The sequence below is a fragment of the Lissotriton vulgaris genome, chromosome 11 (assembly GCF_964263255.1).
Source record: "Lissotriton vulgaris chromosome 11, aLisVul1.2, whole genome shotgun sequence".
In the NCBI taxonomy this organism is placed as follows: Eukaryota; Metazoa; Chordata; class Amphibia; order Caudata; family Salamandridae; genus Lissotriton; species Lissotriton vulgaris.
The window spans coordinates 724,557,272-724,572,497 of NC_141699.1; the positions used below are offsets into that span (position 1 = coordinate 724,557,272).

The 15,226-nt window shown below is 43.9% G+C and overlaps 1 protein-coding gene across 2 annotated transcripts in view; it reads right to left on the reverse strand.

Annotated features, from left to right (window-relative positions):
• The window catches only part of LOC147683385 (glypican-5-like), a 1,567,690-nt gene extending 1,552,833 nt beyond the window's left edge, over positions 1-14,857 (reverse strand). Inside the window, exon 1 of one of the 2 annotated variants that reach the window (XM_086943808.1) lies at positions 13,668-14,857. In XM_086943808.1, the coding sequence (XP_086799934.1) occupies positions 13,668-13,917 (250 nt within the window). In that variant the 5' untranslated portion in view covers positions 13,918-14,857. The remainder of the gene's footprint in view (positions 1-13,667) is intronic. The other variant, XM_086943807.1, reaches the window with a different exon arrangement.
• Between the last annotated feature and the right edge of the window lie 369 nt (positions 14,858-15,226).

The window sequence follows — 15,226 nt, forward strand, 5'->3', positions numbered from 1 at the left end:
TGGCAGGGTATACTCAGACATGAGTCCCTTTCTCACTGCTCCATCAGGATTCAAGCAAGCCGGGCCGAAGAGGCTGAAATGCCAGAAACCGGTCCCCGGTAGCTTGGCTCCTTTCTGGTAAAGAATTGGCTTGGTAGTTTAGTCTGCCCTGTTCCCATGATGCACTGGGCCAGGGACAGACTGATTTGCATATAGCCAGGTTCTGAGCTGGGATGGGGCAGTGAGATAAATAACGGTGATGGATCAAGCCCTGATCTTTGGACTGGGTAAGAGTGGTCTGCTCAATTCAGACACTCTGTTCATCACCACCCCCCTTTTGTAAATCGACACTAAACAACCAGGCATGGCACAAGGTACCAGGCAAGTGGAGCGATTCGCTTTATTTTGCATCATCTTCTGACTATTCAGATAGGATTCACATTAATGACGTTTTCTGGATTTGCCCAATATTACACAAGGTAGTCAAGTGAGAGAGTTGGGATTACAATTTAAGTCTACTGGTTCCACAGTCAGCAATTCAAAGTGTCATCTCAGCGGCACCTCACCAAAGCGTATGTGCTCTGAAATGGTGAGACATAGGTTCTTGGGGGATGTTTAGCTGTAGGGCAGCCCCAATGCAAAACATAAGCTGTGAACTTGATTTGATGCACTTGTTAGGCAGTTAAGTGCGACTTATTGTCTATGAGAGCACTTCCAAGAAAAGAAGAGCCCAGGCTGTCAGTTGCCTTCACAGAGCAACAATTTGGTCGGCTTTCACTACAGTAAGACCAGAACCCTAAAGGGCGGATTGTAATAACTCGCTTTCTCTGAGAGGTTTTCCTTGCAGATTGTTCACCTCTGAACTTTAAAAATGATGGAACTTTTTAGGAAGGAAAATGCTGACTTCCAACTTAGATGCCTCTTGGAAAAAAATGCTTTCCACCTAGCATTCCTTTGGTAAGTAATGAGAGAAGCGCCCTCAACACGATTTTCTCCACACTCGTGTTTTAGAAAGCAGAAGTCTGTACCCGTGGAGGAAGGTAGGAAAGTACATGAAGTCATCTTCTCAATTTGATTTTTTTATGATATACCATTTATTGCATGATGTGCACGCTGTCACTTGAGCGTATTAGTGTTTTGTCATGCAGGAAATATATTTTTCCACTTGTTAATTTTTTTCGTTGTATAGTTAACTTTGTAATAACTCGTATACATTCAAGTTATATATCGATTCCACACATTTCATTCATCACATCATTGAAAAGGTTTACAAATCCATAAAATAATTTCATAAGAGGTGTTTGATAAAGTAAACATAAATGTATCTAGTTCCACATATTAATTTAACTGTGGCTATGTCTTCAAATCGAATCCTACACAGCCTCCTCTTCTCCCCATCTTTGTATCCCTTTTCCAAGAGCGCTAATGCGTGCTGCCTGTGTATTTATTTATTTTGCAACTGTACTTTATGCATATGTACTGTGTATTCTGTGCTTCAAAAAAATAAATAAAAAAGATTTGAATACAAAAAAATTAACTTAAACTTTCAAGTGTTGCTGTACTTAAAGCTAATTTATTTGTGTGATTCACCTCACATCGAGTCCAATAACAAACCATTTAACCATACCTCAAGGGATATCACTGAATCAGTAACATACAAAGTTCTTTTTCAAACCTGGGTGACGTTTGTGCCTGAAGGACATGGCGGCAGAGTTACATTGTGAGGAACTACCTAGGTAATTAATTAAGGTATTTAGCAAACCACTTGTGCCAATTTCAAGAGTTAATATTTACGGGTGCTGTATGCTACTTAACTTCTAATTATGCTAATTTCGCACTTAAAACATTTCCTATATATGATCACCAAAAGGACCCATCAGCATCTATTGTAACCTTAGTTTAGTGAAACCCAAAGCTGGATGCTCTAGTAGTCAGTTTTATTTCACAAAAGTGAAAAGAGACCAAATTGTTCACTAATGCTGGAGCAGGGGCTGCAGGTTCAGTAGACTAATGCAACCACTGCAGGAATCTGTGTTTGACCTCATGACTGGCATTCTGGCAAAATACATGGGAAACATTTGCACCCTTGCAGCTGCAGGTGTATTTAGAGTTGTGCGGTGAAGCAGGTAAAACCATACCATGAAGTAAAATACCATATAAGACAACTTTAGAGGTCAAGTCACTTCAAGTAACCACTAATAACACACAGGGGCGTGTCTCAGAAGTTACTTGTGAATCTTGCTACGCAATGTCAACGGCTGCAATTTGAGAGTTTACATTATCCGCTTATTTTATCTGGATCACTTTCTTAGAAATCTAGCAAAATTCATCCAGATTTGAAACAATAGATTTATGGAATTGAAAAATCAGAATGAATGCTTATGACTGGTTGAAGACACTTAGATGCTTCAACCTGCTACTATAAAGGCTAACACTCCAGAAAGGAAAAGCGTCCATGACCATAACCACACTATACGACAATGAAAATAACCAAACATAGTCTCTGGGTCAAATTTCCATTTGGCAGCCAGCCCTGGGCTTAAAGCAATCTGATGGGGAACCCAACCCTCGCACTCTCCGCTCTTACCATAATATCTGCATTAGATGCCCACTTCAGGTATAACAGGGAAAACATCTTCTCAATCAGAACAATCATTTCTTACCAATCCACTGCTGAAACGCATCAGGCGCATTGAGGGACACAATGCGTAAGCTCATGAAGTGGGAGCAGTTCCACAAGGGTAAAACAGAGGGCATATGTATGGACAGACTTCACAAAGTAGAGCGCGTGCGCAAGGGGGAGCAGACAACGATGCCTGGGTACTGGAGCAAAAGTGGCTTCTGCATAGAAAGGCAGAAAAAGATAGAAGTAATCGTAGAGCTGGTTGCGTTGGAGAGAGAGACTGTGACTAAGTGCACTCGGGACGTAGAACAGATACTCCTAGGCATCAATCTCGCTCATTGTAGCCCGGAATAAGTGTTTCCAGTCCTCTCTTTAGGCACCCAAATGTGTTTTGGGATTTGTAGTCATGATTGCTTATACCGAACCAAATAGTCAAACCCACATGAATAGAACGTATATGATGTCCATGCGATAAGAAGAGGTAGGGTAACCTTATGTGAAAATGGCAGAGCATGGATGGGTTCACACTGGAATAGGGTGATTGGCGCAGTGCTGCAGGGGCACAAAATAAAAGATACTGAACAAAAGATGGTGGGCTATGCAGAGTAAATCAGGGATAGGGACAAACCAGAGCTGCCCCCAGGCGCATGATACATTCGGTTAGTCATGGCTTTTTATACAAGTCATTTGTAGGTTTCGACTTTGGAGGACATACTGAGAGGTTCAAATCATAACTATAACTTCTACATTGCAACTTGTTGCTACCGAAAAAGCAAGGAGTGAGCGAAAGAGTCATAGAATCATAAGGGAGGTATGAAAAGCCTGAGTACAAATAAGGATGTGTCTCACAGAGATGCAAAGGTGTGTGCGATGCAGAACAGTGAAGAAGGTATGTAAAAATAGGAGCCCAGGGTGTATTGCGGAGAGGCAGGACAGTGGTAAACATGCGGTTACATTTCTCAGAGGAGCACAACAGTGGGACCAAAGAATAAGTGCATTGTGGCAAAGCTGTTGTCCTCGAGGAGCACCTGCCTCTCATGCCCTCTTGTGCACAGGTGCATGCATCTTACAGTTCGTGCTATAAGAGGAGCTCTGACCCCTGACCCGCACATCACCAGCTAGGGCACACTCCCTGCTTTCACCTCAGAGCTTCATGTCTGCAACTCAGCTCCGCAAAGGCTCTCAGTAGATTCTCAATGCTAACCGAGAGCAGGGCGGCCATTCGAACACCCTGTTTATGCCCTCTATGCAGCTTGCAAATCACACTCTGCCGCCAAATGGGCAGGAGGGGGTGGTGGGAAGTCACAGTGAGCCGAGTCAAAAGGAAAAGTAATGCGCCCAAACTTACTAAATGGCCAGAAGTGAACTGATCCATGTAACAGGGTCAGCCTCCAGGGCGGTAAGAAAATAGCCAAAAGGCTGGACAAAATAAGAAACCAAAGGAAGTTTGAAAGGCAGACCAAGGAACGTATGAAAGTGATAGGTGTGTGATGGGTGTGGTGAAAGACCATAGAAGTAGATATAGAAGTAAAAACAACATGTCAAAAGACAGCGCATGCGCGATGCCTAGTCTTGACCTAAAAATGGAAGAAAGAAGAGGGGAGAAAAAGCTAGCAAAACAATGACCAAGGAAGAAAGCAAGTGGGAAAAAGCTTTGGTATTTAGCATCCACAGCTTTCTGCAGCACCAGTGGCAGGCTTCTAAGAAAAACGTTGGGTCACAGCAGTTATGTTTTTTGGCAAATTAATTTATTTTTACACCTATTGCAATAGGCTAATAAAGTCACAACTGCCATTCGATAGGAAAAGAACGAATGAATGACGTTACAACGCATACATTTCCAACACATGCCTTTACAGCGCAGTTTTTACACCACAACATCCTTTACAACGTATACATTTAGATTGCATGCCATTACAACAGATTTTTTAAAACTACATTTACAACGCATTCCATTACATCGCATTATACCTTTACAATACAAACTATTACAATGCATACCGTTACATTGAATTTAAGGTAAGTGTTGGATAGTGTAGAGGTAAAAATTACTATTCTAACTCCAGGGGGTGCAACAGTAGGGTAAGTGTTGGATAGTGTAGGGGTACTATGCGTGGTAATGGTATGTGTTGTAATGACATGCGATGTAATGCCTGTGTCGTAGTGTCATGCGTTTTAGTGTCATGCATTGTAGTGACATGCAACGTAATGGTTGTGTTGTAGTGACATGCGTTGTAAAGGATGTTGCCATGTAATGACTGCGTTGTAAATGTAGTGCGATGTGATGACTGCGTTGTAAAGGTTGTTTCCCGAAAATAACTTCTCACAGCTGATCTGCAAAACGAAAACGTCCTTGCAGCTGCTGTATAGTATGAAAATTACACTGTAACAGTCTTGCAGGAAGAAAATAAACTCATAACTGATTAGAAGTAAGAAACAATCTTTGACCTACTATGCAATAAGAACATTACATCATTAATCAATCCCACAGTTTATGTTGTCTAAATGCGCAGATCTCACATAGGATTAAAGGAACTACACGACAACATTACAGTGTTGTTATAAAAATATTCTCACAACTGACCTTCAATAAGTAAACACTATGGTAAATGTATGTAATCAGAAAATGGAATTACATCTGATGTTCTGAAGGAAAAGGATTGTACATCTAACCTTCAATAAACTAATGTAATAAATGCCTTGCAAAAGGCACATGACTTCATAAGTGTCCTGCAATAACTTATTATCCTATTTTAAGCTCTTACCCTTTACTCCACTTAGATATTTTACAACTCAGTCAGTCAAGAACCAAATTTAAATCATACAGCAATACTCCTAATAATAAACAGTGCTGGCAAGTTTTAAAATTGGAGGTAGGGGTGTGGCAGAATAATATTGTGATGTACAGTGAACAAAATACTGAATATTCGTATACACATCAACTGGCCACATCAAATACCATGAGTATCATAATCCCATAAAATGATACTAGTTTGCAGCCTCCATTGTTTTGAGAGAATCAGTGGCAGAATATCGGAAACACAAATATCGTTAGGACAGACTATTGTGTCAAAAATATCGAGAAGGTAAGTGCAAATAGGTAAGTATAATTTCACTATTCTTTACTCCACGTCTATGCACCTTGAAGATATATAAACGGTCAAGGTACATATGTGTGAAATTATATATAGTAAAACTTGACTTACCCATAAAAAATGACCTTCACGATATTCTTGTCCTCTATATTTTTGACACAATATGTTGTCCCACAATATTTGTGTTTTAAATTTTTTGTCCAAACACCGTTTTAGGAAAGTACTCAGGTGTTGATTACAAGGGATCCGATGGGACAGATAACAGACTTTACCAGCACCTTTGGCATTATGAAGGTGCATAGTAACACATGGGCCAATAAAATGTGCCTAGGACCCCAGCTGCTGAAAGCAGCTGAATCTCTGAATAGAAATGTAGGGTGAATAGAGACTAACCAGGGGAATTGGACCAGAAATGAATGATTCCCCTAGCAGATCCTCATTTTCAAGTGGACTCTCAGGGTCCCAATCATAATCAGCTGATACCTCTGCCCCCCTGGAGTCAGTGAAATCTCGGGTTTTCGAGATCTCTGAAGGAGAGAGAAAAAAGTACTTCCCGAAATTGATTGCCCTGAACTCCATTTTTTGTAATGCATTGATATTCTAGCTATTACACTATTTATCCAATGTGTTTTACATGATTTAGTTTTATTTGCTAAATTAATATCAACCAATGAACAAGAACATGCAAAGCCAACAATTCTGTCATTGGCTGCAAGCCTTCGGGTTTTGTGAATGTCGGTTTTGTATTTTGTTGTGTGTTTTTTTTCACTTTTTGGGGGAGTTGCCTGGCTCTCACCAATATGAAACACAACATTGCTCAAAAAGCCCACATTGTCATAGCAATCAACTAGTTGGAGTGAGATGTGCTCCTTGTGAAAGGCAGAACACTGTCATTCACAATGAAGTTAGACAATGGCTGAAGTGGGCAGCTAATGATATATACTGTAGTGGACTGGTAAAAATGTGAATGACATAACAGCACACAAACGGATGAAGAGGGCTGGCTCGAAGCAGCAATGGCTATGTATGTATTATATAACATTTTAATAACATCAAAAGGTCTTGGTTTATGCAAGACGTAAAATGGACCACATTTTTTAACACTGAAGTATGTTATGTTATGTTAGTATAACTTATTAAGGTGTGCCGCGATACCCCAGTGCGGGTATCTCGGCGCCCAGCAAAAACACGGGGGAAACAGAGACTGCTACATTAGAAGAGTTCTGCCTTGAGTAATTTTCTGAATTGTCGATGTTCAGTACACTTCCGAATATGCAGAGGTAGCCTCTTCCAATACAAAGGGGCTAGATAAAAGAAAGATCTGCCCACTGTAGGGGTCCCTCTGACCCATGGGACCTTGAGCAACGCGTTCTCAATAGATCTGAGAAGTCTAGATAGAAAAAGAGCCTAGAAGATAATTATCTGGGCCCTTTCCCCTTCGGGAATTATATGTCAGGCAACATATTTTAAAGATATTCCTTTAATGGACTGGTAACCAGTGCAGTGAAAGCAGAAGAGGGGAAGATGACTCTCAGGAAGAAAGGTTGTCGATGAGTTGGGTGGCAGTGTTTTGTACCACTTGGAGTCTAGATAACATCATCTCATTTGCAGAGGCCAATAAGGCTTTACCATAATCCAAACAACTAATAACCCGCCTGTACCAGAGTTTTCCTTACAGAAAGAGGGAGAAAGGTGAAAATTCGCCTCAACAGGCACATAGTGTAGAACAAATGCCAATAGAAGACAAGACCTGCTCCTTCATAGAGGGAGTTTGGGTCAATTGGACACCGGGTTTTTTACTGCTATTTTGGGATTTGGAGCTGTGCCAAGTTCGGAAGCCACCAGTTTGGGAACCAAAGCTGTTGGGCCTTGCCAAACAACATGATTTTAGCCTCACCAGCATTCAAGGATGAAGGGCAAGTGGGGGATGCAAGAGAATGTGAGAAAATAATGTCAAAACTGAAGATGTACAATGTTAAGCCACTTAGTTTCCATCTACTTCATGACTGTAACAAAGCAAAAAAACATGCTCATAGCTTTGTGGATTTAAATAAAATAGTGACGTTTTGGTACAACACCTAGCAAAAGTATTATTTTGCAGAAGAAAAGAACAGCCTATCACAAATCTACTTTCTTAAGGAGAATATTTCTATTAATAAATTGTGTAATGTAAACATTTTGCAGGAAATGCCATCCACCAGTGGACCTAAGTGAGTTCTGGAAACATGAACTTCACAGAGATTTGCATTGTGAATTTAAACTTTGCAAAGCCCTATTCAGAACTCAGGCTCTATGTTAACATGTATCTTATCTGCAAAGTTTTGTGAAGATCCAAATCGCTGCCCTTACTGAAGTTCACAAAGTATCCTTGTGTTGGCTTTTCTTTTTTCCCCCAGCAAACAAAGATTTTTGTTCCCACATTTATTTGACCAGATCACATTTGCTCACAAATGCTGCAGCAGGGGCTGAAACCGCACAAACAGTTTTGTGTCGAAATCAAATGTGCAATAACAATTTTTCTGACAGTATAGAACCTAAATGTATGCATTTTCAAGCTGATTATCTTTTTTTTTTGCTGAGTTGTAGATCTGTGCTGGATTTTACCCTCAACTAATCTGAAAAGCAACATTTCTGTTGAGTCCATCCTTTGAGGGCTATATTATGATATATATGAATTCATGTTTCCAGTATGTCCCAGTTTTCATGAGGAGGGCCCAAAATCTGCCCACGCGCCATACAATTTGAGATGTTTCTCCTAGAACTTCCTACAATTTACAGAATCAAAACTTTGTAGACTCACATAGCAATAGTTTGAAAAGGAGCTAAAGCCAGCATTCTACACAATTTTCTCGGTGCCACTGATGTTGAACACAGTGGTGAAGGTTTGCTGGATCTAACACATAGATTTCTGATACTTCCTTTCCTGCCACGTCTGTGGCCGGGCCTTATCAATGTGGACTTCAAACTACATTTCATTACATCTTTGGCAAACAATTTTAACCATATGGCTAAAAAGAAATACAAGAACAACATTTAACCAAGCATCAATATATTTGGAAAGCAGGATTTATCAACACCTAACCATAAGAAAACTATGAAGTCAGGATAAAAGGCTACTTTGCATTCCATGGAGATATTTTAGATCTAGAGGGTGCTGTGCCTTTTTCTCTCAGGGTCTAGTAATTTGGAATTCACTTCTGCTGAAGTTGAGACTCTACATCTCTTTAAATGCTTTTCAAAGCTTTGTTCCAGATCGACACTAAGAGAGATAATTTTTAGTTATTGTGTGCCACACAAATGCTATCATTAACTTAGTCATCATTTATTATGCTGAGAATAAACGTTCCTAATTACTATCATGAGGTAGAGCTGTAAGGAAGTAACTTGTGTGCCAAAAGACATTTTTGTCCAAGACAAAAATGTGATTCTTAGCTTAGATTAGCAGTTTTTAAACTTTTGACTCTGTGAACCCCGACTGAGTTAGTAATGGAAACCCAGGACCTCGGATTATGCAATTTCAATGCTTGAAACCTCAAAACAATATGCAAAATACAGAAACAAGTGTACATCAAACAAAAATACAAGTAAGCAAAACTTTTTAATTCACAAACAAACAAAAAATACATACATTGAAATTTTTGATTTTAAAGGGAAGGTTGAAGCTTCACAAAATGTGGTTTTATTTCTAAATCGGAAAGTAATATGCTAGACCGTGGCATTTCACTTTTTCTTTTTTTACTCCAAACCCTAGCTATATTTCTTGTCAGAGCATACCAGTGCTTCAAATGGTGTCACCCATCGTCCATACCAGCTACTGTTTGCTGGGCTCCCCCAAATCAAGCCAAGGTTACCAAATTCATTTTTAGTCTCCGTTTCAAAATGCTTCACATGTACAGAGTATTTTACATGTTTCGGATTTCCATTTTTTTTTATTCATATATGTTTTATTAATCAGCTAATATTTAATTTTGTAAAAAACATGGAGCCCCTGGGCAGGTGTTGTGGAGCCCAATGGGTCTGCAGGCCGTAGATTAAAAGGCTTTTCGTAGAGCTAAAGACGGGGCCTGCTGACAGCAGGGCCCAGTACAGCTACTCTCATCTGGAACCATCGCGCCTGGAGGTCCTCCAAGATGTTCCTTTGACTTTGAAGCACCTCAATAGAGCAATCAGGCTGGCGGGGCTCAAGGCGGCTGCCATAAGAAGAGAGACCTGCCTGCTGAAGGCTTCCCAAAGTCAAAGGGGCACAGCCTTGGCATTTTGCAAAGTAGAACCTAGGAAATTGCAAAACACAGCTCAAAACCACAACCAGCACCAGACTTACAAAAGCTCAAATCCTTCAAATTCAACAACACGGTTGCTTACTAATTCCACATAAAAAGACTGTTTAAAATCACTGGTCATGGCCACCAAAGGGCTATTAGCCAAGAAGGGATGACAATTTGTTGGCATTGGCAAGAAGTGTTGGCATTAGTCCATAATTCAGCTCTCGATAGCAGATCCCCCAAACACCTTTTAGACAATATTTTCCCATACACGAAAAGCAGGTGCGGTGACTTTCAAATGTGAACTTGAGTGTTCCGCCATATTGTCCACCATCACATATTTTTAACTCAAAGAATGGTTCCTTTGAGCTTCCTCCCTTCAATCTGTAAGCCTGCCCTTCAACCATTGTCCCATCGCTTTACCCCTACAGTTGTTTGTTTAGGTCAACCTGTCAGGAGCCTGGACGCTTATGTCAAAAATCCTATAAACTCCAGCAAAAAGTCAATAAGAAATTAAACCAAGGTGTCAAAAATACCTGGTGCTCAGTGGTTAGGACCCGGTTCAGGGGTTAAAATGTAGTCAAGCTGGTTATCCACATGTTACTTCTTCCATTTACCTAAAGATGGTAGACAGAGGAAGACAACAGACCACCTATAGGTGCAGACCCTCTTCAGGGTTAAAGGGCACATAAATAAAATGGGGGGTAGTAGAAAAGCTTCTCCTGAAACTTTTTATGCTTTTTATGTATAGGTTATATGTTGTGTTCCCAACTGAAGTGCCTCAAGGGGTTTGATTTTAATTGTAGGAGCAAACAAACCAATAATGCTAATTTACAAGGACTCTCATGAAACATTCAATCCTTGGCACAATAAAAGTCAAATGAGCTCACCCAGTTCAATCAAGGAATGCTCCAGCAAAAGTTACACAAGTTGTCTCGTGTTGGGCCAGCAAACAAAGCTTGCAAAAGAATTTGCTGTCAAGACCCCGCGATTCATAGTCACAGAACAGTCCTGCCAACGTGTTTCTGCTTTTGATGAGCGATTTTCACTGCTTGTAGAATAACTTCTGTACAAGTGTTTGATCACTGTGAGAAGTGGGAAATGTGTGAATTTATCACCCTGCACTAACCGGAAACGCTGCAAGTTAATGCCCCTCTCTGTTGTCTGGGAAGAGTTATGTTATCATCTTAGGTTAGATGTGTGCTGGAAATATTCAAACCCTACACGCCATCGAGGAGTGCATTATTACACACCTTTACTGCCGAGAGAAACGACTGTAAATTAGATCGTGCTGTGTCCGTAAATAATCCCTGATGAAACCACCTAAGGTACTAATCATAAAAATTACCCCACAGCACTTTCAAGCTGCAGAAAGAGACAAAATGCAAACTGCCACTCAAGGGGTACATGATGCGGCCCACAGGGCCTTTGGGAGAGACCACAGCAGACTGCAGCATGGGGGTACAAGATGCGGCCCACCGGGCCTATGGGAGAGACCACGCCAAACTCCTGCATGGGGGTACATGATGCAGCCCACCGGGCTTTTGGGTGAGACCACACCAAACTCCTGCATGGGGGGGGGTACATGATGCAGCCCACCGGGCCTTTGGGATAAACCACACCAAACTGCTGCATGGGGGGGGGGGTACATGATGCGGCCTACTGGGCCTTTGGGATACATACACCACACCAAACTCCTGCATGGGGGTACCTGCTGCACCCCATCTGGCCTTTGGGATAGACCACAGCAAACTGCTGCATGGGGGGTACATGATGCAGCCCACTGGGCCTTTGGGATAAACCACACCAAACTGCTGCACGGGGGTAAATGATGCGGCCTACCAGGCCTTTGGGATACATACACCACACCAAACTCTTGCATGGGGGTACATGCTGCACCCCATATGGCCTTTGGGATAGACCACAGCAAACTGCTGCATGGGGGTACATGATGCTGCCCAACGGGCCTTTGGGATAAACCACACCAAACTGCTGCACGGGGGTACATGATGCTGCCCAACGGGCCTTTGGGATAAACTACACCAAACTGCTGCAGGGGGGTACATGATGCTGCCCAACGGGCCTTTGGGATAAACCACACCAAACTGCTGCATGGGGGGTACATGATGCTGCCCAACGGGCCTTTGGGATAAACCACACCAAACTGCTGCATGGGGGGGTACATGATGCTGCCCAACGGGCATTTGGGATAAACTACACCAAACTGCTGCATGGGGGGTACATGCTGCTGCCCAACGGGCCTTTGGGATAAACCACACCAAACTGCTGCATGGGGGGTACAGGATGCTGCCCAACGGGCCTTTGGGATGAACCACACCAAACTGCTGCACGGGGGTACATTTGATGCTGCCCAACAGGCCTTTGGGATAAACCACACCAAACTGCTGCATGGGGGGCTACATGATGCTGCCCAACGGGCCTTTGGGATATACTACACCAAACTGCTGCATACATGATGGTCCCACCGGGCATTTGGGAGAGACCACAAGAAGACACCTGCAGCTGAGAAAGAACATGCAAATGAGAGGAATTCCCAGATTGGCTGTTGTTCATTACAGACATATCCAGAGGCCAACAAATTACCCCCATTTCTATCTATCCTGGCCATGGCACGTGTACCCACCACAGGTCCTGTATCGCGCAAATTCAGCCTCACACCAAGAATCCCTCTCACGCCGCTTCCAACCCTATGTAGTGCTACAGAGACATAAGTTAACCAGTATTTAGACTTCCGCCTTGCATTGCGCCCCAGAAACATGCCGTGAAAGTACGGTGGCCCCAAACCACATAGTGTATGACGCCTGTCAGTATGGCAGCCCAAAATAACATGGCCTATGTAAGTAGCACGACCTGCTGGTAGAGCGTCCCAAAAATACATGGTACATGTAAGTAACGCCCTGTCAGTAAGACAGCACAAAAACAAACGGGGCAAGTAAACTGTCCTGTTTCATGCCAGCCCAAAACACATGATTCAAGAAAGTAGCATGACCGCTCAGTATTGCAGCACAAAAAAAACCACATGGTTCATTTAAATAGCATATCATGTCAGTACACAGGCCCAAAAACACGTGATGCATGTAAAGAGCGCACCTGTCAGCCTGGCAGCACAAAAACAGCTAACACATGTAGGTAGCATGTCCTCACAATATGTTGGCCCAAAAACACATGGCGCATTTAAGTAGCACGAACTGTCAGAAAGTCAGCAAACAAAAAAACACCTTGCGCATGCAAGGAGCATGGCCTGTCAGACTGGTGGCATAAACACACATGGCACCTGTATGTAGTATCGTGTATATATGGTTGTGGCTCAGAGACTCATGGCGCGTGTATCACTTCCTGTCAATAAGGCTGCCAAATTACACATGTAAGCTGCACAGTACAGCTTGTGAGTATGGAGGCCCAAAAACACATGGGGCATGCAAGTGGCATGTTCTGTCAATATGGCGGCCCAGAAACACAATGCACATGTAAATAGCATGGCCTGCCCGACTGTGTAAAACAAGCGCCCCTCTCCCAGCGGAAGTCCCAGGACAAAGTACATCAGGTAGAAACTCTAAGACCATGAAACGTCCAGCACCAGACAAGAGAGGGGGGGGGGGCGGGCACATGTTTATTATTGAGAAGGCAGGCACCAGAGAAGAGGCAATCAGTAAGGTAAGCGACCGACTGTGGCCGAGGGGCACTCACCTGCAGCCGGCACCTCTGGAACCAGCTTGAGGGGCCCGATCTGGCGGATCTGGAAGGATGTCCTGACCTCATGGCAGCTGGGAGCCTTGGCCCCGCCCACACCGGGCAACAGTAGCATCAGAAGCAGAGGTGTCCCAGACCCTAAAAGCAGCGCCAGCGGGCAACGAGGTCCGGGGGGCACCCTCCTTGGAACTCCAAGCGCGGCACCCGTCAGCTGGCCGTGCGGCGGGCACAGATGCCGGGGGACCATCTTCAATTGAGGGAGGGGTAATTGTGGAATGGAGGGGAGAGCGAGCAGGTGCAGGGGGTAAAGTTGGAACAGGGTTTAAGAAGTGAAACGGTGACACATAGAGCAGGGGTGCGGGGGAAGTACACTTGAGACAGGAAAGAGTGGGCAAGATCTTGACCCCCGGGTATGGGAGGAAACAGGGGGGTACCCTAGAGGCGGAAAGGTCAGACGAAAAAAAGTGTCAGGGAAATAGGGAGGGGCAGGGAGTACCCCAGAGTGATGTATCCCTGGGACTGGGAGAGCAGGGGAGGGCTAGTATTGGGGGCATAGGACAGGGGCGGGGGACTCCTTTTAGGGCTACTGAAGGTAACGGGGACTCCTGGGAGGGGTGTGGAGCGCACGATGCGGGTTGTACCCTGGGAAAAGCAGGTCAGAGGCGTGGAGACGGGGTATCTCTTAGGACAGAGGCGAGGGAGTCAGGACAGGGAGGGGAGGGAGTCAGGACAGGGAGGGGAGGAAGGAAATCGCCAGAGGACCAGGGGGTTGGGAAACGTGCGATCCCCGGGACAGAAAATAAAAAATAAAAACAAAGAAGAAATAAATCCAGGCAACCAAGAACAGATCCGTTTGAGGAGATCACATCCAGAGAAGAAGGAAGACCCGATCCAACAGCGAACGCGCAGCCCAGTCAGTAATCCATCCGCAAAACGCAGTGAAGTCCGCGGCTCGGACAGAACTTCTCGGCGGCGCTGCCGGCTCCGGGTGTGGGATCGGAGCCCCCTCCTCCCCACGCCCCCCTGCTCCAGCCCCTCCTCAGAGCAGCGCACTGTCGGTCACAGCGCCCCTGCCTGCGCCGCGCTGATCTTAGACACAATCTGCCTCTCGCCGGCTCGCTCTTCTGTCCCCTGCTTCTCATCGGAACCTTTGCTCCTCCTCGGCAGCCCTGCCCCTCTTAGCCCCCAGTGCACGAGCGGTACAGCTCCTCGCCACCCCTCATCCGTCTCAGTAACCAGGGACGTAGGAGACAGCATATTTCTGGAGGAGACGGGCACTGTCACATTGACCCTATACGACGTGCCCGTGGTCGGAGAGCCACGCGCTCCGACAAACCTACGCACGCACTTGCATAGTTCTGAAAAGAAAAAATGCAATAATGATAAAGGCAGACATGTTATCACAGTTTGTAATTATGCTTGATTGTTTTTTACATTCTGCAAAGTAAATGGAAATCCGAGGAAAAACATGAACCTGGCCTCTTCTTGCACCAAGCAAACAAGTGTAGTGGGGGAAAAATAAAGAATAAAGAAAATGTTCTAAGCGACATTCCTAA